Source organism: Sus scrofa, chromosome 14 (genome assembly GCF_054392235.1).
Source record: "Sus scrofa isolate SSC_HxYL_T2T_F1_AM1 chromosome 14, Sscrofa_HxYL_maternal_Yorkshire_Landrace_v2.0, whole genome shotgun sequence".
Classification (NCBI taxonomy): Eukaryota; Metazoa; Chordata; class Mammalia; order Artiodactyla; family Suidae; genus Sus; species Sus scrofa.
Window position 1 is genome coordinate 114,562,553 of NC_139396.1, and position 26,106 is coordinate 114,588,658.

At 39.5% G+C, this 26,106-nt stretch overlaps 2 protein-coding genes across 14 annotated transcripts in view; one reads left to right on the forward strand and one right to left on the reverse strand.

The window, feature by feature from the left end:
• CISD1 (CDGSH iron sulfur domain 1) overlaps positions 1 to 1,436 on the reverse strand; it is a 21,688-nt gene extending 20,252 nt beyond the window's left edge. For all 3 annotated transcript variants that reach the window (XM_021073223.2, XM_084996655.1, XM_084996654.1), the window contains exon 1: positions 1,297 to 1,436. In XM_021073223.2, the coding sequence (XP_020928882.1) occupies positions 1,297 to 1,321 (25 nt within the window). In that variant the 5' untranslated portion in view covers positions 1,322 to 1,436. The remainder of the gene's footprint in view (positions 1 to 1,296) is intronic.
• An 864-nt stretch (positions 1,437 to 2,300) lies between these two features.
• The window catches only part of IPMK (inositol polyphosphate multikinase), a 45,653-nt gene continuing 21,847 nt past the window's right edge, over positions 2,301 to 26,106 (forward strand). For 2 of the 11 annotated variants that reach the window (XR_014827572.1, XR_014827571.1), the window contains exons 1-3: positions 2,301 to 3,468; positions 15,715 to 15,809; positions 21,807 to 21,903. Coding sequence is in view for 2 of the 11 variants with exons in the window: in XM_021073221.2 (XP_020928880.1) it covers positions 3,014 to 3,203; positions 15,715 to 15,809; positions 21,807 to 21,903 (382 nt within the window). In the remaining 9 variants the exon portion in view is untranslated. Of the gene's footprint in view, positions 5,105 to 6,101; positions 7,109 to 15,714; positions 15,810 to 21,806; positions 24,161 to 26,106 lie in introns of those variants that run through there. The other 9 variants (XR_014827567.1, XM_021073221.2, XR_014827568.1 and 6 more) reach the window with 7 other exon arrangements.

Genomic DNA, 26,106 nt, shown 5'->3' on the forward strand with positions numbered 1-26,106 from the left:
TTGGAACTTTGGCCTACACCACACCTTGTGGCAACACCAGATCCTTAATCCACTGAGCAGGACCAGGGATTGAATCCACGTCCTCATGGATACTAGACAGGTTCATTGCCGCTGAGCCACAACAGGAACTCCAATCTCTACTTTAATTGCAACAAGGATGACTCTACTTAAGGGAGACTAATGATGAATACCCTTTGAAATAACTTTTCCAAGTAATCACCTCCTATATGCCACATTAGGAACTTAAAAACGTCATGGATTACCAACCTCACTCTGTTAGGTAACTTTTGCAACAAAACTAGGGTGCAAGTTAGTAGGGATCTTTTACACCTCCCACTCCAGATGCTCAATATTCACTAAATGAATCAAGAGCGCTATTTTTAATTGACTTCTGGGCAATCTCTTTGCCTTTACTTAACTATCATTACACGTTACCAAACCTTGAGGTGTGGCGTTATATACCTGGCAAAGATCACATGTATACTGGATGGTACACATTATTAAATTAACAATTATACTACCATCAAGAATTATTATGAAGTGAAGCCCCACATTAACTGACTTCTAGAAAGTCTAATTTTAATCGAACCTTCTGTGAAGTAACATTTTCAAACCCCAGGTACCAGCACAAGGGAAGCAAGGCTGAGAAAGGTGAAGGATCAGTGAGCTCCAACTCAGTTTTCTATCCTCTCTTGGACTACTGCCACCGAGAGCCAGATGCCAGAGGCATTAAAACAAAAACAAAAACAAAACAAAAAAACCTGGGAAAACTGAAGACCCCGGATTGGGTTTCCTTCCTTTAAAAAAACGTGTGCAAAAAACTAAGATGTGATTAGTCATGCATGCACCGCTTGATGGTTGCAGGAAATCGACGTTCTCACTCCACGGTGATTTAAGGGTTGAGAGTGGAGAAGAGGGTTTTTTGTTTGTTTTCATCTTTCCTTTTATCCAGGCCCTATGACAAAACAGGCGTCGCAGGGGATAAGAAAAACTAGCAGAGCAAGAATCGTTAGGATTTAGGGTTTAGCTAGTTTGGGGAAATGCGGTCTAAAACTGGGTAGATGCCTGCATGGCCCCCATGCCACTTATGCCTGGAGATCATACTCTGATCTTGCTCTTTTCCCCGTGCGGTCCGGGGAGCCCGAAGGCCAGCGGAACGCTTGCCCTTCTGCATCTCAAGGTTACAGGACCGGCGGGCGCGCAGAGCGAGCGGCAGTAACAGCCCAAAGAGGCGCTGAGGGATCTGCAATCGGTGCGCAGGCCGCCAGCCTTACCCACTCCCAGGCCCCACTTCACCTCGTACGCTGGAAGTCGTACTCATGGCGCCGTCGCTTGCAAGGATGTGCACTGGACGCTGAGCACAAACCGGCTCGCGCGGACAGCGGGAGTCAAGGGGCGACCAGCGACGGTCCTAAGGGCACCGACTCCAGGCTGCTACCGCGCAGGCGCCGCGACGATCGGTAAGCACGTGTGTATTATCCGTCAGGCTAGTGCTGAGCATGCGCAGAGCTGTGTCCCGGGCCTTTGGGAGATCTTGAGTCCGGATTTTGACAGCCGCAGGAGGGGGGAGGAGGGAGAGACCTAGAGAAGTAGCGACCTAGAGAGGTAGCAACTGAGTTTGCGCAATCCTTAGGCGCTTGGTTCTGGAGCCCAGGAAAAGGGCCTTTGGAATAGGGAGTCCAGGCCAGGTTTTATGTTTCTCCCAGGTGCGCGGATTTCTCTGGACCGAGAACAAGTGCTGATGTAACACTTGCCAAAATCAGATATCTAAGGTTTTACCCCACATTTTCTTGTTTAGTCTGGTACCTGCAGGGCGAAGTCCAGTTATATGAAATGCCAGTGACAGACACAGGAACCCACTGTGATGTCTCATTCTAGGCTCTCCCCTCGCTCCCACTGTGCATCCCTTTTTTCTGCCTACCCAATTCTCCATCTATTGAGGACCTTGGATCTTGCCTTAACGTAAGGGACCTTGCCTTAACACAACTTCGTGTTGAGGGAGGGGAAAAAAACCTGGCTCTTTTCATTAAGAGAAAAAAAATGATCACTTAAAAAAGATTATTCCTTATCTTTTGCAGTCTGATATAGGTGTCGGTTTCTTTTTCTTTCTTTTCTTAGTTGCTTAGGGGCACCAATTTTCGGAGGGGGTATAGTATTACTTGAAGGGTGTTTTGCAGGCGCGTCTGCTAAGAAACTGCCAGTTTTTACTCCTGTTGTATCTGTGCGGCTGGGGATTGTAGGGAGGTAATCGCAGTTAAAGGGTGGCCTCACAAGTCATCCTGGGCGCAGCCACCCTCCTAACTCTCCTAACGCGGGACTGACTGGTCCTCACAATTGGGAGCCTCTGGCATCTTTGAGCCGGACCCCGGTAAGCGTGCAAACGCGCACTGAATGAATGAGGACACAACAGCCCTGCAGGCGTCACACGGCCAGTCAGGGTGGGGACAAGAAAGGCCGCCAGCGTCTTCCCAGCATCCAGGTCGCCTTCCGCTCGCCCTGGCGGCCGGGGCGCACGCCCCGCCGCGGGGGTCCCGTCGGGCGGCCTCTGGGCATGCTCAGTGGCGGCAGCGGCCGCTGGTCGCGCAGTCGGAAGCTTGCGGCGGAGGCGGCGGTGCAGGCGGCGCTGACGCGCGCGCGGCAGCTAAGGGGACTGGAGGACGGCGGGAGGGGGCGGGGGCGCGGGAGGTGGGGCCGCCGTCGCCGTCAAGGCCCCTGGGAGCGCGGGGCGCCGCAGCCGCAGCTCATCCGCTCGGATCCGTCTCCGGGGCTGCGCCGGGGCCGGCGGCGGAGCTGAGGGAGCAGGGAGCCGCGCTCTGCCCAGAGTTGGGCAGGGGAGCGCCCGCGCCTCTGCGGCGTCATGGGCCCCCTCATCGGGCCACAGCGGCCACCAGCCGCAGAAACCCCCGGGCCTCCTCGCGGCCGAGACTGAGCGACCCTCGGTTCTCGGCGCCCCCTCCCTCCGCCCTATTTACCCCCCTGCTCTCACTGCCGCTAACCGCTTCAGCTCTCCGTTATGGCAACGGAGCCACCATCCCCTCTCCGGCTCGAGGCTCCCGGCCCCCCAGAAATGCGGACCCCAGCGGCGAGCGAGGCCGCCCCCGAGGGTACCCCGAAGCCGGCTGGCGGCAGGCTCCGCTTCCTCAACGGCTGCGTGCCCCTCTCGCATCAGGTGGCTGGGCACATGTACGGGAAGGACAAAGTGGGTAAGTGGGGGTGGCGCGGCGTTCGTTGCTCCCCTTCCGCCTTCGAGAGACCCCGGCCGACCGAGGCAGCCTGGTGCTCACCCGCTGGGGAGGCGCCCCTCCGCGCCCTCAAGCCGCACCCCCGGTCTCTTCCGCTTTCCACCAAGAGCCTCGCGACCAGTGCGTGCACCAGGGGCTGGAAAAGTGGGGACATTTCTTGGGTGTGGGGCGTCAGGCCGGCAGCGGGAGGTGGCGAGAAGAGGAGTGTCTAGACTCCCCAGGGAGGGTGAGTACCGATTCGTTGTTGGTGAAAATAAGGAACTTCATCTTTACAGGACGGGAAGTAAATTATCCCCAGAGCACAAGGTCTGTTTATTATAGGCGGGTAGCTAGTATTGCAAAAGAACAGGAATGAAATGCAGATGATGGTAATCTAGTGCTTCTCTTTTGGGTGCAGCTGCATAGCTGGAGGGGAGGAAAAAACAGGTTTTTTTTTTTTTAATGTTTGTTTGTTTGGGTTTTGTTTTGTTTTGAAAGCAAGTCCCAGCTTATCCGGGATCTCTCTCCTAGCCTCCTCGAGAGGCTTTTCTGATACCTCCTGCATTTCTTTGGGAGGCGTGGTTCCAGTAATGCTGAAACACAGGGGGAAATAGAGCCTGCTTGTAGCATGGTACAAGGATAAGACATTCAGTTATTCTTGGTCATCTTTGTAAGACTGTATCGTGGCCTTTCTAATACATTTTTTTAGCTCACAGAGTTAAAAGCACAATCTAGGGCCTTTTTATTCTCTTGGTGGTGTAAAAATTCAGTTTAGGAACTGTAATTCACCCAGCTTACTCAAACTGGTTCCTAGGCCATGATTACATGGGGAATCAGATGAATATGTGAATAATGCGGCTCTTATACCTGGAAACCACAAAGAACAATTTGGTTTCTTCTGGTAAGATGATTCCGGTTTAGGCTGGTAAGATAATACTGTCATTTTTAGGTGAAATGATTGAGGTCAAGGCTGGTTAAATGACAAGCCTAAAAATCACACAGCTGTGTGTAGAATCAGGAAACCAAGGGTCTTGCCTCAGAGCACTGTTTTTTCCCACCATGTATTGTGCTTGCAGAAAACAAACAAGTATTTTTGAAAATGACTGAGGATTGAATGTATTTGTTATTTCTCAAAGAACATTTCCCACTACATTTATCTTTACCTCTTTCTTTTTTTCAAAGTTAAGTGTTAATGATGTGTGGATTTTGTGCCTTTCTCCCCATTATAAAGTGTTAGCTCTTTAAGTTTTAGACGCCAAATCTGTTTATCCCAGTAGCCTTGTGCACAGACTGGGGGCTCAGTTAAACTCGGGAAATGTTGAAAGGGAAAATTGACAGTTCTTTCCCAGGGAAGGAAACAAGCATGGTACTCAAGGTGTGCTTAGCACAGATGTAAGGAAATAACATTATTAAGGTGCTTAGCACTGAGATGTTCTTGTGTATGTCATGTCTGGTAATGAAAATTTGAGAGTACTTATGGAATACTTACTGTTAAATAGATTTATATTGCATCTATTGATTTGTATTAATGATTTATAAGGATAATTTTCCTAATAATATTCTAGAGGCCTGAATAATTGTTTCTCTAAGGGTCCCTACGATGGATATGTACAAATGAGAATAAACAAAATATCCCAGGTAAACAGACACTTAAGAGTGTAACCACTGGTTATCAAAGTATATAATAGTGAGCCTGTTCAGAGAGTTAGCTCTAATAACAAGTGTACCCTGAATGTGACTTAAAACTGCATTGTAGACCATGGCTGAGTTAATTTGTCACCCAAATGAACTAATTATAAAGAAGTAGTTTAAATTCTAGAGGATGGAGTCCTTAATTTTATTTATTATTACATTTAATTTAAACTTTTTTCAGTTTTGTCGAGGTGCTGTGGAAATGAATCCGACTAGGAACCATGAGGTTAGATTCAATCCCTGGCCTTGCTCAGTGGGTTAAGGATCCAGCGTTTTCCTGAGCTGTGGTGTAGGTCGCAGATGTGGCTCTAATCCACCAGTTGCTGTGGCTTAGGCTGGCAGCTGTAGCTCCAATTTGAGCCCTAGCCTGGGAACCTCCATGTGCCCTATGTACAGCCCTAAAAAGCAAAAAAATAAAATAAAATAAACTTGTTTCAGTTTTGTAAGGTTCTCTTGACTAGGGACTGTCTTTGTATCACTACTATACAATACCTCAAATATACTATACTGGCTACCTAATAAATTTGTTGAATTTAACTATCAATTATTTACACAACCTTGCATATGTTGTTAGTGAAAGGACACCTGAATGATGATAAGCTTCCTTATGGTCAGTAATTCAAAATTCACAAATTTATTATGTTTCTCTACTGTCATAAATCATTTATGGTCGTGAAGTACATCATGTACATCTTTATTTTGGCTGTCAACTGGAATTCTCAGAATAAACTTAGAAATATTTTGGATTAAAAAAAAACTTGATACTCATTAAAAAACCAGGGTCTTTCAATTTAGGATTCATATCCTACCTATTTCTAAAAAGCAGTTGTTGGCTTTATTAAATTAAATATTAAAAGCAGAACCAATAGCACAAAGGTACGTGAACATAAAAATAGGTCTTTTTATATTATTATAGCTAATTAATAGTATAGTTTGGATATCAGATATATTTTATGTTCTTCAGTGAATTCATTTTTTTTTTTTTTTTTTTGCCGTTTCTAGGGCCACTCCCGCGGCATATGGAGGTTCCCAGGTTAGGGGTCTAATCAGAGCTGTAGCCACTGGCCTATGCCAGAGCCACAGCAGCACGGGATCTTAGCCACGTCTGCAACCTACACCACAGCAATGCTGGATCCTTAACCCTCTGAGCAAGGGCAGGGATTGAACCTGCAACCTCATGGTTCCTAGTCGGATTCATTAACCACTGAGCCACAATGGGAACTCCTGAAATCATTTCATCAGAGTTTATTTAAATCTTATTTTAAGAATATAAATATTTGTTTTTTTAAGACTGTAAATTGTACCTGATCTTTAGGGAAAAAACTCAAAACAGTGTAGCAGTACTTTTCCCTATTCTCCCTCTCCCAGTGCAATCACCAACACTGGTAACTACTATTTCTGGTCCCTCCTTTCAAGCCTTTGTTTCTGGGCACATACTTAAACTTGTTAATGTACTTCTGATTTTTTTGTACAAGTATATCAGCATGTTTTTTTCTTTTGTTCTGTGTTCTATAGTATATCATTTTTGTGCTTATGATATACTTTATTCTTTTAAAAACTTGTATTTTATAGTGTGGATATATCATAACTATTCCTCTGGTGATGAATTTTAGATTGTCACCATTTTCTTGCTGTTATAAATAATAAACACTCTTGTACATTTTCATATACCTCACATTTTACAACCTTATCTATAGAAATGTTTCACAAAAGTGTAATCAGTATCAATTTAAATTCCCAAAGCTTGCCAAAGCATAAAATATTTATTTATTTATTTGGATGTACCTGTGGCATGTGGAAGTTCTTGGAGCAGGGATTGAACCTGTGTCACAGTAGCGAGCTGAGCCATTGCTGTGACGGTGTTGGATCCTTAACCCACTACACCACAAGGGAGCTCCAAAAATCTTTTTTGTTTTAGCATTTAACATGTACCATTAATTTATTTCAAAAGTACTTGTGGTTGCCTGATGGGAGGGGGAGGGAGTGAGAGGGATCGGGAGCTTGGGCTTATCAGACACAACCTAGAATAGATTTACAAGGAGATCCTGCTGAATAGCATCGAGAACTATGTCTAGATACTCATGTTGCAACAGAAGAAAGGGTGGGGGAAAAACTGTAATTGCAATGTATACATGTAAGGATAACCTGACCCCCTTGCTGTACAGTGGGAAAATAAAAAAAAAATTAAAAAAAAAGTACTTGGAATTTTAAACAAATAGTTGAAATACGGTATTTGTATCCTAATCTAACTTAGGATGTAGAAATGAGATAGATAGTCTTTGAAGAAAAGAAGAATTTAAACTGACTTTTTTTTGGGAAAAACTCAACTATTTTGGCTTACTGGTATATTAGCTATCTTCTGATAATAATTGACCTAAAGTAATTTCAACTTTACAGAAAAGTTGCAAGAGCAGTACAGGGAACTTAACCTTTTGCCGAATTTGTTTGTCTCTCTCTATATATGTATTATTTATTTTTCCTGAACTATTTGATAATAGGTAGCATACATCAAACTCCTTTACATAGTAAGACCTCAGTGTGTATTTCTTAGTGTACTTTAGTTTTTATTTTTGTAACCATAGCACATTTATCAAATATGGAAAAATTTACAGTGATACAGTGCTTTAATCTGTAGTTCATATTCTAATTTTGTCAGCTGTTCCAGTAATTCCTTTTATTGTATTTGGGGGGGGGGCATAGGATGTAGTCCAGGGTCATTTAGTGCATTTAGTTGTCATGTCTCTTAGAATTCTTTAATTTGTAACTTTTTCAGCCTTTCTTTGTTTTTTATGATACCATTTTTGAAGAGTACAGACTACTTATTTTATAAAATATTGTTTAATTTGCATTTCTTTTTTCTTTTTCCTTTTTTTTTCATGGCCGCACCTGCAGCAAAGGGAAGTTCCCAGGTTTGTGGTCAAATCCAAGCTTCAGCTGAGGCCTAAGCCATAGCCAGAGCAACACCAGATCCGAACCACATCTGACCACATACACCACAGCTCATGGCAACGCCAGATCATTAACCTACTGAGCGACGCCAGAGATCGAACCCATGTCCTCATGGATACTGGTTGGGTTCTTTACCCACTAAGGCACAAAGGGAACTCCTAATTTGGATTTCTGATGGGTTTTTTGATGAAATTCAGGTGCTGTATTTCTGTCTAGAACATCATACAAGTGATTGTCCTTCTTAGGGTATCACATCTGGAAATCCACACTAATCTATCTGCCCATTATTAGGGATACTAATTTGATCATCTGGTCCAAGTGTGGTCTGTCTTCTCTAGTATACAGTTAGTATTTTCCCCCTTACAATAATATGCTGTTTATGAAGAGCTAATTCAAGAGCATAGAGATATCAGGATCCTTGTACTTCACCCCTAGATTAGAAATCTGGTGATGATTCTTGCCTGAAGAAGTCTTTACTGTGATAGTTGAAAAATTGTGATTTTTTACAATTCTACTACTCCCTCTATTTTATTTTGTCCTTTTTTTTTTTTTTTTTTTTTTTTTTTTTTCTTTTTTTGTCTTTTAGAGCCACGCTAGTGGCATATGGAGGTTCCCAGGCTCGGGGTCTAATCAGAGCTGTAGCTGCCATCCTACGCCAGAGCCGCAGCAACACGGGATCCCAGTCATGTCTTCGACATACACCACAGCTCACGGCAATGCCGTATCCTTAATCCACTGAGTGAGGCCAGGGATCAAACTCGCAACCTCATGGTTCCTAGTTGGATTCGGATTAATTTCCACTGCGCCAAGACAGGAACTCCTCCACTCCCTCTATTTTAACAGCATTCTATTTAATAATAGCCCTCCGCTCACAGATACAGAGAGCAAACTAATAGTTACTAGGGGGGAGGGGCAGTGGGGCAGAGCAAAATAGGTGAATGGGATTAAAAGGTATAAACTGCAAGATATAAAATAAGTTACAAGGATATAATATACAACACAGAGAATGTAGTCAATATTTTATAACTTTGGAATATAATCTATGAAAATATCAAAAACTGTTGCACACCTAAAGCTAATACAGTATTATAAATCAGCAATACTTCAATAAAAAGAAATACACATTGTAAACCAACTATACTTCAATAAATTTTAAAAACTAGAAAAAATAACCCCTCATTACTCGTGTGTGTGTGTATATGTTTTGTGATTAGTTTGAAGTCATGGATTCTTTTTTTTTTAATTTGGCATATATCAGGTCAATTTTTTTTTTTACTTCTAATAATACCTGCAAAGATAACCTTGAGTCTTTTTTGCTTTCCCTTTTCAATTTTTTTTCATTTTTTAAAAGTTTCACTGAAGTATGGTTGATTTATAATATTGTGTTAATTTCTGCTGTACAACAAAGTGATCATTTATACATATTCACATATCCATTCTTTTTCAGATTCTTTTCCCATATAACTTACCAGAGAATATTGAGTAGAGTTCCCTTTGCTATACAGCAGGTCTCTGTTGACCATCCATTTCATATACAGTAGTGTGCATATTGCCAATCCCAAACCCTCAAACCCATTGATTTTGTAAAGTGTCATACACCATTACAGAACTTGTTTATTTTCTTGATCAAATTGTCCCAGATTTGCTCAGTGGGAAAACTTCCTTCCTTTCTGTCACAAGCTATTTTTGACTCATCTCATGCCTTCCCTGGTCCCGGCTCTGGAATCAGCCATTTCTCCAAGGAGCCCTGGTTCATTTTCAGTGGGGAATGGTATTTAGAAACCAAGATCTGGGTGCAAGTTTGCTCATTTCTACTGTGGTGTCATTGCTTTCAGGTTTTATCAATGGAAAAGTGTAAATATTTAAGAAATAATAATTGCATACTGATACCTTGTTTCATTCCAGTTCCACAGAGCTCTTTCCCTTTACTCATTCTAAATTTGTGTTTCCCATTTACCTCAATGAAGACCTGACTCCCACCATTATTATAATTAGTAGTAGTAGTCATTATTATGATTTTGCTTAATCCTATAATCTTCAGTATTTCTATACCTATACTGCTGTAGAAAACAAACCTAGAATAAAGAATTCAAGATGAGATTCCCTTTTTCTGAGGGTACGTGTTTGGAAACTTCAAAAATGATTTGGATTGGGATTTTGTTGTTTTTACCTTCACAGTAATATTGTTCATTTGAAATGTAGTTGGTTTAATTTGTTTCTATTTAAATTCAATTCCCATCCTTCAGTGATACATTTTTGAATTCTTATAAAATTAACATGTTTCCCCAAAGTCAAAACTTTATAGAAAGCTATATCAGGAGTGTCACTCTGTTCCCTACCTCTCTACCCCATTTCTCAGCATCCCTTGTAGGTAACCAGTTTCACTGTTTTCTGATACATCCTTTCTGAGTTTCTTGTTTCATAAATAAGCAAATCTCTGTAATTTTTCCCATTTCTCTTTCTTTCTGACACAAAAAGTAGTGTGCTATATATACACTGTTATGTCCTTTGCTTTTGAAAGTTAACATTATATCCTAGAAATGAGTGTGATCAGTTCATAGAATGCTTCCTCATTCCTTTATACAGCTCATTTGTACTCTTGTGCATTTATACCCCACTTCTTTCAGTCAGTTTCCTGAATTTGCTTTTGGACTTTTATTTATTTTCACTGGTTTGTTTATCCTAGCAATAATACCTCACTATCATTATTTAAGCTGGCTTTATAATGTCTTGATGTACAGTAGAATAAACATCCTACTTTTTCAAGATTATTTTGACTATTTCTAGCATTTTCTATTTCCATTTAGATTTTAACTTGTCATTTTCCCAAGAAACCTGGTTTCGTAGTGTAAAGGTTTTACATCAGATTTTCCCTGTGTATTTGATACTACTACAAATTGTATTGCCTTTTGTGTGTGTGTGTGGGAGGGATTTCAAACTTACAAAAAAATTGTAAGTATAGTACAGTAAACTAATAATTGCCATTCATCAGGATTTACCTATTATTAATATTTTGCCACATTTGCTTTAATACTTTCCACATACGGTAATGATTTTCAGACCCCTTTAAGACAAAATTGCATGTATGATGACCCCTTTCCTTTAAATAATAGTGTGGTCTCCTACAAATAACATTTTCTTACCTAACCGTGGTAAAATGATCAAATCCAGAATATGTACCATTTGGCTTTTGCCATTATTCTTGCAATATTCTTTATAGCAGTTTCCCCCATTTAAGACTGTATGTTGCATTTAGTACTTTTGACCCTTTATTTAGTTGCCTGTCAGTCACATGGGGCAGTTTAAAAATTTTTTGTCTTTCATAGCTATGAAGAATATAGGTATATGGATTTTTAGAATATCCTTTAAGTTTATCTAATTATTTCCTCATGATTAGAATCAAATGAATGCATTTTTGGTAAGAATACTTTATGAATTATGTTGTTTTCTTGAAGCATCATATCATAAAGCACAGGATGTCAGTTGCATTACTGGTTATGTAACTTTGACCACCTGGTTAACGATATCTGTCAGATTTTTCCACTGTAAAGTTTCACTTTTCTTATTATAAGTAAATAATATGAGAGGAATATATATTTTTTAGTCTTTTTTATTTTTTTAAGGGCCGCATCCGTGGCGTATGGAGGTTCCCAGGCTAGGGGTCTAATTGGAGCTGTAGCTGCCGGCCTACACCAGAGCCATAGCAACTCGGGATCCGAGCCGCATCTGTGACCTACACCACAGCTCACAGCAATGGTGGATCCTTAACCTGTTGAGCAAGGCCAGGGATCGAACCTGCAACTTTATGTGGTTCCTAGTCGGATTCGTTAACCACTGAGCCATGACGGGAACTCCTGAGAGGAATATTTTGAGACTGTTAAATATCCTATTTCTCATCAAAGGTGTCACCGAATATTATAAGCATCCATTGACAATATATGACCAACTCACTTATTACTGTTTGTTGGAAAATGGTAGTATTTGAACTCTTACTCCTGTTACATTCTTAGTGGGCAGTCTTCTTTAAGGAATGTAGATTTCCCCTCTTTCTTTCTCTTTCTCCTTTAACTAGTAGAGTGGAGTAATGGATTTTTCAAACTTCAGTGCATGGATCTTATCCATTATGTTGCTGCTTATTTTGAGGCTCGAGTTGTCCCAAATTTGGGCAGTGGGAGCTTATTAAAGCTGGCTCCTGGAGTTCCTGTCGTGGCGCAGTGGTTAATGAATCCGACTAGGAACCATGAGGTTGCGGGTTCAATCCCTGGCCTTGCTCAGTGGGTTAAGGATCTGGCGTTGCCATGAGCTGTGGTGTAGATTGCAGATGCAGCTCAGATCCCGTGTTGCTGTGGCTCTGGGGTAGTCTGGCAGCTGCAGCTCCGATTCGACCCCTAGCCTGGGAACCTCCATATGCCGCGGGGGTGGCCCAAGAAATGGCAAAAAGACAAAAAAAAAAAAAAAAAAGCTGGCTCCTGTGCCTTTTTAATATTTCCTCATATTTTATTTTAAAGCATTTTCTCACTTTGTGGCATAAAAATATGTCCCATGTTCGTCTTGTACTTTCCCTGTCCCAGCCCTAGAAGGAGCCATTATTTTCTTCAAGAACCTAGTTCCTTTTGGGGTAAATGGTATTTAAAAACCAAGATCTGGGCAACAGGTATACTCACTGCTCCTTGAGTATGGTTGCTGTTTGTCATTTCAGTAGATTGGATTAAGAAATTAATAGTTTCATATTCTTAAAATTAGAGTTAATATTCATAACCATCATTTAAAACTAATACCACAGGGTTCTTTGCCTCTGTCTTCCCAGAGATCAATATATTTATTCATTTTGAATATTTAAATCAACTTTACATTCCACATAGTCTTGATAAATTATCCTGTATGTGTTGCAGTATTAGGTTTATTGATGTTTCAGTAACACTTCTGTACTGTACATTTGAGATAATTGTCTGTAGTTTTCTTGTAAGTCTTTGTTGAGGTTTTTAAAAATGGAGAGTATACAGGTTTCATAAAGTGGGGAAATATTCTCTACTTTTCTGTTTCTGAAAAAATTTGGTAAGATTGGTATTTTTTTCTGTAAATATTTGATAGTATTTTTTTTTTTTTTTTGTCGTTTCTTGGGCCGCCCCTGCGGCATGTGGAGGTTCCCAGGCTAGGGGTCGAATCAGAGCTGTAGCCTCCAGCCTACTCCAGAGCCACAGCAACGCGGGATCTGAGCCGCATCTGCAACCTACACCACAGCTCACGGCAATGCCGGATGCTTAACCCACTGAGCAAGGCCAGGGATTGAACCCGCAACTTCATGGTTCCTAATAGGATCCGTTAACCACTGAGCCACGATGGGAACTCTGATAGTATTTTCTAATGAATGCATTTTGGCCTACAGTTGTCTCAGGATATTTATTTATTTATTTATTGTCTTTTTGCCATTTCTTGGGCCACCCCCGCGGCATATGGAGGTTCCCAGGCTAGGGGTCTAATCGGAGCTGTAGCCACTGCCCTACTCTAGAGCCACAGCAACGCTGGGCTCCAAGCCGCATCTGCAACCTACACCACAGCTCACGGCAACGCTGGATCCTCAACCCACTGAGCAAGGCCAGGAATTCAAACTGCAACCTCATGGTTCTTAGTCGGATTCGTTAACCACTGAGCCAGGACAGGAACTCCCTCAGGATATTTAAAAACATGAACTCTGTCTCTGGTAGACATAGCACAACTTAAATTTTCTGTTTCTTTGTTAATTTTAACAGTGGAGAGTGAAGTGTGCTATTTTTTGTTTTACTCTGCATAGAGTATAAACCCTTTTCTCTGTTTAGGGTGAAGGGCTGATAAATCATATTCTCCCTAGAATTTAGTTGAGCTGGTTCTGGGCTGCAGTGTTAGATTCAATCCATTTGGTATTGACTCAGCTTTCCAAAATGTTTCCTTTTCTTATGACAGTTTTTTGGCTGTGAGGGATTTGGGTGTAGTATAAGGATACTATTGGCTTACCTTTAGGTCCTGGAATTTATTAACTAGGGCAGTGCTTAGAATTAACATCTTCTCCCTCATGACTTTCTCTGAAAACTTGGAGGGGGTGTTTTGCGTATGGAGTAGTGTGGGAGAATTGCTGGCCCAAGCAATCTGTTTTTGTGTTAGGGTTATTGTCTCTAATCCATCCTGTTATCCCGCACTGTTGTCTGTAGTCTAGCTGATTTCTGCTTGCCTGCTAAAATGTATTTGTCTAAAGGCAGGTTCACCTGTAAATAGACTTGGTGCCTTTCCCAAGGTAGGGAAGCTTCATGGTTCTCTTCTCACTTAGGAATGCTCCATTTCTACCCCTGGAACTCAGTTCATCATCAAGGGCTTCTTTATATCTAACATTCTTCATTAGCCTGTAGAAAATGTCTGTTACCATGGGAGTGAAGGCCTTTCTCGCTCTAATATCCCACCCTTTGGAAACAGTTTTTCTTCAATGACTTTTAACCATATTAGACTACTCCTTGAACTCCTCAAAGCTTTTGACTGCTTACCAAACCAATGTTACTCATGTGGGTTAATGTTGCCATTCCTTCTATTCTGTAACTAGGTCTTAAGACAAATAAACTCCATTGCTGTCTCTTAATACTTTCTGCCTCTGTTGATTAAATTCTGTATTTTAGTCATGATTAAAAATTCCTGACACTTGCCAAAAGAAACAGAAACAAGTGGCATATTTTACCAGTTGTAAATAGCTTTATTCGAGCGTTGTTGTGTTCTAACTAGCATCATTTTATGAAATCTCAATGTTTGAAAGTTCAAGATTTTAACATATAAACTTGGGAATGAGTCTTCATGGCGTAGAGACAGGACCAGTGCTAGTACCTATGTGATGACTTTAGGAAAAGGTTTCCCCTTTGAGTGGGTAGATTATCAAAAGGTAACCCTTCCTGCTCCAGGCTTGGTGCCCGATTTCATCCCCCACTTTTCCCATTGGCTAGGTGCTCTCATACTATCTATATAGTTGTATATAGTGCATGTGTCTGAATCAGGAAAAAATTTTAGTTGCTTTCTTATAACAGATAAGAAAAACTTTAAAGAGTTCACATAGGACTATTGTTACCATATTTTGGTTTGTTTATAAAAGTGGGATCAATTTATGCTACTGCTTTTCACTTGCTTCATAACATCTCCTGGGAGTTCCCATGTGGCTAAGTGGGTTGTCACTGAAGTGCCTCTGCCTTGTCACTGAAGTGCCTCTGCCTTGTCACAGAAGTGGCTTGGGTTGCTGCTGTGGCATGAGTTTAGTCCTTGGCCCAGGAAATTCCACATGCCGTAGGGTGTGGCCAAAAAAAGAAAAAAAAAAAAATTGACATCTCCTGGTTAACGAATCTGACTAGGAACCATGAGGTTGCGGGCTCACTGAGTTAAGGATCTGGCGTTGCCGTGAGCTGTGGTGTAGGTTGCAGATGCGGCTCAGATCCCGAGTTGCTGTGGCTCTGGTGTAGGCCCGCGGCTACAGCTCTGATTAGACTCCTAGCCTGGGAACCTCCATATGCCACAGGAGTGGCCCTAGAAAAAGCAAAAAGACAAAAAAAAAAAAAAAAAAAAAAAAGAATTTCTATAAAACTTTATACATATATTGTATTTATTAGAAAGTCTGAGTAGTGGTTTGAGACAATAAAACCAAGCTATTTAGAATTTGTGTTCTGTTGGTTTGCATGTAACGAGCACTGAAATAGGTTTTTGGTTGAATGTTAAAATTTCTGAAATAAAAAGACACGCTTAAATTTATGAAAGTGATTTATCTGTAACTTCAGGAACAAATCTATCGTATGATGCAAAATACACCATTATTAAAAGCATTTTAAAATATCTGATTGTTATTCTTTAGGTATACTGCAACATCCAGATGGCACAGTTTTGAAACAGTTGCAGCCCCCTCCAAGGGGTCCAAGAGAGCTGGAATTCTATAATATGGTAAGTGAGGTAAGATTTGTTTTGTTGTATTCAAAGTGTTTTTCATAGTTTTCTGATGGTGACTCAGTTAGAAATACATTTGACAGCATGTCCTGGTATACTGTGTATGTGACTGAAACAAAAGCTTCAAGACATAAAACACTTATCTTTACTGATGCAGTCTAGTGTTTTTCTATTTTACTTTAAAAGATCCTTATTTTGATCTACTTAATTGATTTCAATTAATGGATTGTGACCTACATTTTGAAAAACACTTGGCTGAGAGATGCTGTATTTCTCAGAAATGCTCAGTATTTAAATGAGTATTTTTTTTACCACGTGATTTCTTAGAGCCTTCAGTGTGCTGATGGGTACTGTGAAACTCCAAAGGACGGTAGCAGGGAAGGGGTACCCTTAACATCTAATTATACCTATTACTAGGAATACTTTTTAGAACATTCACAATGTTTTCAAACCACCACCTCCATCTAGATACAAAACATTTTCATCACACAAAAGAAAACCCTTTACCTGTTAAGCTACGATGCCCTATTCTTCTTCCCCCTAGTCCCTGCCAAGCACCAGTCTGCTTTCTGTGGACTTACTATTCAGGATATTTCACACAAATGGAGTTTTTGAATATATGACTTTCTGTGTCTAGCCTGTTTTGTTGAGCATAATGTATTTAAGGTTCATAGTTACCTTAGTACTTTATTCCTTTTTATGGCTGAATAGTACTCCATTATACTTATATACCACTTTTTGAAGGACTTTTGGGTTCTTTCCATCTTTTGGCTTTTGTTGATAGTTCTGTTATGAACATTCATATGTAAGTATTTGTTTGAGTACCTATTTCTAATTCTCTCTTTTTTTTTCTTTTTTTTTTTGTCTTTTTGCTTTTTCTAGGGCCGCTCCCATGGCATATGGAGGTTCCCAGGCTAGGGGTCGAATCAGAGCCATAGCCACTGGCCTACACCAGAGCCACAGCAACACAGGATCCGAGCTGCGTCTGCGACCTACACACGGCTCATGGCAATGTCACATCCTTAACCCACTGAGCAAGGCCAGGGATCGAACCCGAAACCTCATGGTTCCTACTCAGATTCGTTAACCACTGTGCCGTGACGGGAACTCCATCTTTTCACTTTTCTTGTTAGTGTCCTTTAAAGCATAGACTTTTGGTGTCATATTTAAGGTCATGAAGGTTAATGCTTTTGTTTTCTTCTAAGAATTTTATAACTCTAGTTCTTAAATTTAGGTACAAGTAAAACAAAACAAAAAAACAACTCATACTATTCTAAATACTTTACCAATATTAACTCATTTAATAGCAACCTGTAAGCTGGGTATTGTTATTAACCTCATTTTATATACATGCACACTAAAGCATAATTAATTTAAATAATTTGGCCAAGGTCATTCAGATAATTAATGATGGCTCTAGGGTTTGGACATAGGCAGCCTGACTAGAGTATGCTTTTAACTGTTAACACTGCTTCTTTGAGGAGAGTATTTTATGTTATTCTGTAAAAGTCTTACACATAATTTATTGTATTTATTCTAGATATCTTATTTTTTTGCTTATTATAAACAGTATTTTTTTTTGAGTCCTAATATATAAGAATAAAATGATTCTTTTTTTTTTTGGCTTTCTTTTTTAATGGCCACACCCATGGCATATGGAAGTTCCCAGGCTAGAGGTGGAATCAGAGCTGTAACCGCCAGCCTGTGCCAAAGCCACAGCACTTCAGAATCTGAGCCTTGTCTGTGACCTATACCACAGCCTTTGGCAACACCAGATCCTTAACCCACTGAGGGAGGCCAGGGATCAAACCCACATCCTCATGGTTACTAGTTGGATATGTTACTGCTGAGCCACAACGGGAACTCCAGAAAAAGATTCTTATATTTAAGAATGAAATAGATTTTGTATAGTATTCTTACATATAGTAATCTTGCCAGACTCTTATCGTATTTATTTTAGATCTCTAACACTTCTAATAGTTTTCCCTATAGATAGTTCTATCTTCTATGATGAGAGGTTTTGTTGGTCTTTTTCTTTTTCCTTTTTTTTTTCTTTTTCTTTTTTTGGCTGTCTGGAGGCACAATGGAGTTCTTGGGCTAGGGATCAGGTCCAAGTTATAGCTGCTACCTGAGCCACAGCTGCAGCCGGGCTGGGGATTGAACCTTTGTTTCAGTGCTCCAAGATGCCAACGAGTGCTCCCACTGCCTCAGAATCCACATGCTCCTGTCAGGGACTTCTAGTTCAGTGCTGAATTGAAGCAATGGTGGGGGCATCTTCCTCTCATTTAGCAGAAGTGCTTCTAACATTACTCCATTGTATGACTGTAAGTTTTTGAGAAGTATTTCTTCCCAGGTTAAGGAACTTGCTTTCTGTGTGAGTCGAGATTCTGTCAAGGAATCTTTACAAAGGTGTGGTCAGAATTTAAGGCCACCTGCCAGAGATATGCTGTACCATCCCTGGGCTTGATCAGACAAGGAGAGGGTGTGGTTACTGGAACTTTATGAGAAGACCTGAACTGATAAGGAGGGAACTAGAGAACAAAATAACTGACCTCTACTCTTCTGCCCTCCATTCTCTTGTACCAGTAAGAAACAATGGCAAGAAGGCAGGGAACCCCTGATGATTCAGATCAGCTTCTTGGGGAGGGGGAAGATATACAATATCCTTTCTATTTTTAAGAATTCAAAATACATTGGGTATTGGATATTTTTCAGCGCCCATTTCTTTATCTACTGAAATGGTCATATGAGTTTCCTTTTTTAGACTTTTAGTGTGATAAATACCATAGTAGATTTCTAACATTACCTTTCATTTTCAAAATAAAACCTACTTGGACTTTTAAAAAATAAATAAATATGTGTTACTAGATTTTTGTTTGCTGGTGTTTTAAGATTTTTTCCAGCTATGCTCATAAGTAAGATTGAACTAGTATTTTATTCACATAGTATCCTTTTCTTTGTTGTTGTTGTTGTCTTTTGTCTTTAGGGCCACACCTGTGGCATATGGAGGTTCCCAGGCTAGGGGCTGAATAGGAGCTGTAGCCGCTGACCTATCCAAGGGATCTGAGCCACGTCTGCCACCTACACCACAGCTCATGGCAAGTCCATATCCTTAACCCACTGAGTGAAGCCAGGGATCGAACCTGCATCCTTATGGATGCTAGTCAGATTCAGTTTCCCTGAGCCATGACTAGAACTCCCTTTTCTGGTTTTGATAATAAGTTTCTTTCAATTTTATAAAATGAGAGATTTCTTTTTCTTCTTTATGGCAGAATTTGTATCAAATAAGGATTTTGTTCCTTAAAGGGTTGTTAGAATTTACCTATAAATTCATCAGAGCAGCCTGTAGATTGTCTGTCTCTTTTTCTTTCTTCTTTTCCTCCTTTGCATCCTTCCCATCTTTTTTTTATTCTCATTCCTTTTTGGGAAAAGGATGTATTTTTTAACTAATAGTTCGGTTTCTTAAATGCTTTGATTTTTTTTTTCCTTTGTTAATGTGATGATAAAATATAGACTATAGTTTTATGTATTTAATAACCTGACAAAATTCATCCTAGGATGCTAGTCTAGTTATGAACTCCCTTTTTATTCCTAGTAAGTACTGTTTTTGTGGGGTTGTTTTTTGTTTGTTTTGTTTCTTTTCTCTTTTTCTCTCTCAGCTTGGTGAACACCATTCTTTTTTCTTTCTTTCCTTTTTTTTTTTTTTTTTTTTTTTTTGCTGTTTAGGGCCACACCTACTGCATATGGAGGTTCCTAGGCTAGGGGTTCAATAGGAGCCATAGCTGCCAGCCTACGCCATAGCCACAACAACACGGGATCTGAGCCGTGTCTGTGGCCTACACAACAGCTCAGGGCAACACTGGATCCTTAACCCACTGAGTGAGGCCAGGGATCAAACCTGCAACCTCATGGTTCCTGGTCAGATTCATTTCTGCTGCACCACTATGGGAATTCCGAACAGCATTCTCTGTTTACTCTCTGTTTCAGTATAATAGCTCTGTCCTTATCTATGCCTGGTTCCTAAGTTCAGAGAACTTTGGTTCAAGTGTTCAGAGTGGACCTGTCTGAGCCCAAACATCACTGCTCAGCTTAACACTTTGGGTTTCCTCTTTATTTTAGATACCTATAAATTTCCTTTTTAATCTTGGGACCCCAGCTATGCAGCTAAGAAAATATCATATTTTATCCTACCTTTCTATGTAGAAAGTTTTTTAGGTTTTCTTGTTTGCATGTTGCAGTAATTACCAGTCTTCTACTTAAAAAAAAAAATATTTAAAAAGAAGAGAAATTTTATTTTTCTACTCTCCCAGTTCTTTTATTGTTTCATTTATAAATATATCATGGACTTCTTCAGGTAAGTATGTAGAGATATACTTGGTTCCTCCATCTCCTTAGGTCATCATGAACACTCTTTACCCTCACTGTCATTGTGCCAGGAGGAGAGGGATGAAAAGGTCACTCTACTCTCGTAATTACCTTGGCCCAGAAGTGACTAATATCACTTCTGCTCACATTTCAGTAGGGTAAGCTGGGAAATACAATATGTCACATGGATATTTGGTGAGTTTCTGCCATACTTGAGTTTATTCTGTAGAATTATGTTGTAACTACTAGGTATGAATATGGTTTGATGTAGATAATTAAAATTCTGAGATTGAGATTTAATAAACATTTTACATGAGTAAACTTTAAATGGTTTTGGATAATTAGGTAGAGAGAGCTATTTGGTGAGAGTTAATGGATAAGATATCTTGCAAGGTGTTTTTTATACAAAAATATTTTCTTCTAGGAAAAGAATTGAGAATCTAGTTCTAGAATATCTGGGCATTTCTAGTATTTGCAAGAATTATTACTGGTTATAAATCAAAAAGTTAAATGAGCAATAGTTAGACTTAATAGTTAGAATTAAATAATTCTAGAATTAAATAATTCTAACTATTTGACTTAATAGTTAGAATTAAATAATTAAATAATAGTTAGAATTAAATAATGCTTTTTACAAAGGAAAAAAATCACAGTTTCCTTACATATATAAAATAAATACATGGGAAAGATTTTGTTAAACTCATTAGTTAATATGGAGCTGGGCAGATGTTAAAAGTGATTCAAAAGAGAAGTCAAAGAAGCATAAATTTATATGGCATAAGACAAGTTGAAGTGTATATAACAACGCTATAAACTCTTCCCTTCCATGGGGTTTGGAGGGAAGTCAGTTGAACCTCCTTTGGCCAGAAAATATTGACATGTCTATCAAAAAATTCTTTTGCCAATGAGATCCTGCTGCATAGCATAGGGAACTACGTCTAGTCACTTATGATGGAACATGATGGAGGATAATGTGAGAAAAAGAATGTATATGTATGACTGGGTCACTTTGCTGCACAGTAGAAATTGACAGAGCACTGTAAATCAGCCATAATGGAAACAATAAAAATCATAAAAAAAAGAATTCTTTTGCATTTGCTAAGAGTTACCTATAACTTACTTTGTTGTGAAATAGTTCAAGGACAGTGAAAAGCTAGATTTAGATAACCAAGAAGACTGTGCTCCAAGTAATATGTAGTTTTTCATTGGAAACATAGTAATTTTAAAAAATTTATTTATTTTGCTTATTCCAGGTTTGCTTCCAATGAAGACTCATACCAGATAAATTATAATTCATCAGTGCTGTTTTGTTTTGTCTTTAGGGCTGCACCCACAGCATATGAAGGCTAGGGGTCGAATTTGAGCCATACCTGCCCACCTATACCACAGCCACGGCAACAGCAGATCCGAGCTGTATCTGTGACCTACACTGCAGCTTGCAGCAACACTGAATCCTTTAACCCACTGAGCAAAGGCCAGGGATTGAACCCCCATCCTCGTGGATACTAGTCAAGTTCTTAACCAACTGAGCCACAATAGGAATTCCTAGCAGTAATATTTTATTTGAGAAATGTAAGGGGTAGTTATAAAGCATTATAAAAAACTAATGTGCGCATGTTATATTTCTTTTTGTTTCAGGTTTATGCTGCTGACTGTACCGACAGTGTTCTTTTAGAGCTACGAAAATATTTGCCAAAATATTACGGCATCTGGTCACCTCCCACTGCACCAAATGGTAATCTTTTCTTTAAAATCCATTTTTTTAGTCTTAATTCATGAGAATTGCTTTTTAAAAGGCTTAAATAAGGTAAGCCTAGTATTATAAAAATAGGATATATGCATTTTTCTTTCTACTCTCTTCTTCGTTAAAGAAAACTTATTAATACTTCTGTTTTTCATAATCAGTTTTTCCTAAATGGCATATACAAATTAATGACTAATCACTTACAAATGAATGAAAAAAAGTATATATATTAGTACTTAATAGTGTATTAATTTACAGATGTTCTTTTTTCCAAACATAATTTCTTTGTGTAATTTCCTATCTTCTGTCTCACTCCTTCATCCCCACCTCCATGCCTTCAATATTAGTCTTTTAAAAAAATAGTGGTAAGTTTTAAGTCAGAGGACAAAATGAACTATGTAGGGCACAGCATTTCTCTCTTAATATCAATACTTGAAGCAGTATTTGCCACATTAAGGCCTTTGACAGAGCAGACAGAATTCAGGCTGGTAGCATGACTGCTTAACGATTGAAGAGGTTCATGAGTAAGGGAAGAGTTTCAGACTTGAGAGAGTTTAAGAATAACCCATAGGTACAAAGGGTGGGGGAAAAAATGTAATTGTAATGTATACATGTAAGGATAACCTGACCCCCTTGCTGTACAGTGGGAAAAAAAAAAAAAGAATAACCCATAGGCTTGTTAAAATGAACTTTTTTTTTTGTCTTTTGACTTTTTAGAGCCACACCCACAGCATATGGAGGTTCCCAGGCTAGGGATCTGATCGGAGCTGTTGCTGCTGGCCTACGCCACAGCCATATAGCAATGTCAGATCCTTAACCCACTGAATGAGGGCAGGGATTGAACCTACAACCTCATGGTTCCCAGTTGGATTCATTTCTGCTGCGCTGCAACGGGAACTCTCTAAAATGAAAATTAATAGGCTCGACTCCCAGACATTTTGATTATGCAGATCTTTGTTGGAGTTAGTGATTGTTAAGTAAAAGCTTCAAGTTTTTTGAATGAAGATAGTACTTGAACAACATTTTGAAAACAGGAAGAGAAGGGGCCTCCAGTTTGAGCTTGTTCTTTCCCTCAGTTCTTTGTCTTCCTTCTATTCCTTTACTACTGTGCAAAATTTCATTAATAGGGAATCCTGGTACCTCCCCATGAGTATCCTCAGTGGCTCCCAGGGTATTTAGGATACATGGGGAGAAAAATGAGCTTTGCTCTTCTCTACTCTTCCCTTTCCCTACCCCTTCCTTCTTTTCTTTTCTTTTTTTTTTTAAATTGTCTTTTAGCCTCAGTCATATGATTTGAATCCACATCTCTGGCCTCAATTAACATATGGTGTAAATTATTTCAAAAATCGTCATGATGACTTTTGCTTTATAAAATTTCCATTGTAATGTAAGACATCTAGAGTCCAATTAAGTTTGCTGATTGCTCTTTAATTTAGAGCAAATCATTACTCCTCAGAAAAGTGAAAGATTAGCAAAGGTTAATCTGAGGCTAGATTAGACATCTAGATAGTTAAATGCTCTGTTTAAAAAATTGTTTAGAAGGGATAGAATAACTGAGCAAACAGCACTATTATTTTGAAAAGTAGAGTATACAGGAAGAATTTGGGTAAAAAAAGAAATAGTTAAAAGTAACATTTTTATAGTTTAGGATTACTAGCACATGATTTAAAAATAAAAGTCTTACTAGAAATTAATACCTTTCTGGTTTTCAATACCAAGTAATCTTGAGGGACACCTGTGTTAATGTATAAAAGCAGTAACTTTGTTTTTTTGTTTTTGTTTTTTTCTTTTTTGGCCACACCCATGGCATGCGGAAGTTCCCAAACCAAGGATCTAACCTATGCCATAGCAGTGGCAACCAGTGGCACCGAAGAGCAGTAACTTTGAAGTAAAAAAACTTGACTTCTACATTGGTTATTTCCAAATTTTATAAACTTGGCTAACTCTTTAATGTTTTTGAGCTCTATCTTTTCTTTTTGATGTTTTTTTAGGGCCGTACCAGTGGCATATGGAAGTTCCCAGGCTAGGGGTCGAATCAGAGCTACAGCTGCCCTGCCTATACCATAGCCACAGCAATGCCAAATCCGAGCCATGTCTGTGACCCATACCACAACTCCCAACAATGCCTGGTCCTTAACCCACTGAGCAGGACCAGGGCTCAAACCAGTGTCCTCATGGATACACTAGTCTGGTTTGTTACCACTGAGCCACAAGGGGAACTCCTACCTTTTTTTCTGTAAGTTAAAAATAATATCACATAGAGTATGAAAATGCATGTTATTTTATGTGAGAATGCTTTGTAAACTAGGCTTTCTTGAACATAAATGGAGTATTGGTGCTACTGAAATGAGAAGGTGAAGTGTGGAAAAATGAGAGAAAAAAAGAAAATGTAAATAGAAGGGGAAATGTGAACAGGGAATAGGAAGTAATACATGTTTAGAGTGCTCTTGTAATACCAACAATTGCCTCGGTATTTCCTATGCCTTTCCAGTTTTTTAGCTCCAGAAGGGATTAGATAAAATTGTTGTACCATGAAAATTGTTTAGCTTTGACTGTGACAGAGTTCATGGAATCATCTTTCTGCTTTTATCATTTTGATTGTAAATGAAACAAATGAAAGATGGGAAACTCTTTGACATCTTTAGCCCAGAGTATCCTGAAGACAAATATTTTCTTAAATTTTAGTAGAATACTATTGTTTGCATTACTGTATTTTACATAGTATTCAACTAATGACATAATTTCTTTCCCAGCCTTTTTTTCTCTTTTTATTTGAGCATCTTTTCTTATGTGCTCAAAGTAGAGTTTTATACAGCTTTGTATAATTCTTATAATCCAAAGTAATAAAATGTAGAAAGTACTGCCAATTTTTCTTCAAATAGGTTCGAGCAGGCTTTTTCTCCTTTGGGGAGATTCAGAAATGAAGATGGTAGGCAGTACCTGGATATGGTGGAGATGAGAATGATGAAACTTGGAACCCAAATGCTAGTGATTCCATCAGAATTTTTTGTCCTAAATATAACTTCTAAGACTTTAAGAAAGTAATTTTGCTATCTATAATTTGTATACACAAATACATGTATGCATATATGTGTGTATATGCAAAAATCTGTCTTTACTTACAAGTTATATCAAATAGTCATAATTATTTTCCAAATATCATGTTAATATAGTTTATTTCTTTGACCTTGGTCAAAATGAACCTAAACTATTCCATATAGAACATTTTCTTATTCTTAGTCCATCAGATTTTTGGGGTGAGTTTTATTTTTTGCTTTTTTGGGCCTCACCTGCAGCATGTGGAAGTTCCCAGGCCAGGGGTTAAGCTGGAGCTGCTGCTGCTGGCCTACACCATAACCACAGCAACATCAGATCTGAGCCAAGTCTGTGATCTACACCACAGCTCATGGCAAGACTGGATCCTTAACGCACTGAGCAAGGCCAGGGATCCAACCCACAACCTCATGTTCCTAGTCAATTTGTTTTTGCTGCGCCACGACGGGAACTCCGGATTTTTCGAGTGAGTTTTAGAATGTATTTTTTGTTCCCTAGAGATTGAAAAATACTGCTCCACTCTATGCCCAGAGGGGCTTAGCTGAAAAAGTGTGCCTGTTATCCAGTCTATAGCATTGCCTTACAAATGAGGCTCTTCTGCAGTAAAATGCCTTTGATCATTTAAATTATTAAATCTCCAGATTGACCTACTTTGAATTAAGCTTTCTTTTACTAAAATAATTTGCTAATAGCTTTTTTTTCAGAGAGACTTGGTATTAAGATTTATTTCTAGTGATGATAAACCTATAAAATTAGTATAGGAGTTCTCTTGTGGCTCATCTGGTTAAGGATCCAGGTGAGTCACTGCATCGGCTCCTGTCACTGCTGTGGCACACGTTCAATCCCTGGCCTGGCAACTTGCTCATCCTGTGGGTGTGGCCAAAAAAGAAAAAAACATCAGTATAGATCTCAGTGTTCAGGTCATGGCTCATTTTACTTTCCATGGCAAGCTGCTAGATATATAACATCATATTCTTTTTTTATTTTGGGTTGTCTTTTTTGGCTGTGCCTGCGCCATGAGGAGGTTCCCCAGCCAGGGATTGAACTCAAGCCACAGCAGGGAAACAATGCCAAATCCTTAGCTACTAGGCTACTAGGGAACTCCTTTTTGTTTAAAACTACATCTCTAAAGCAGATTTT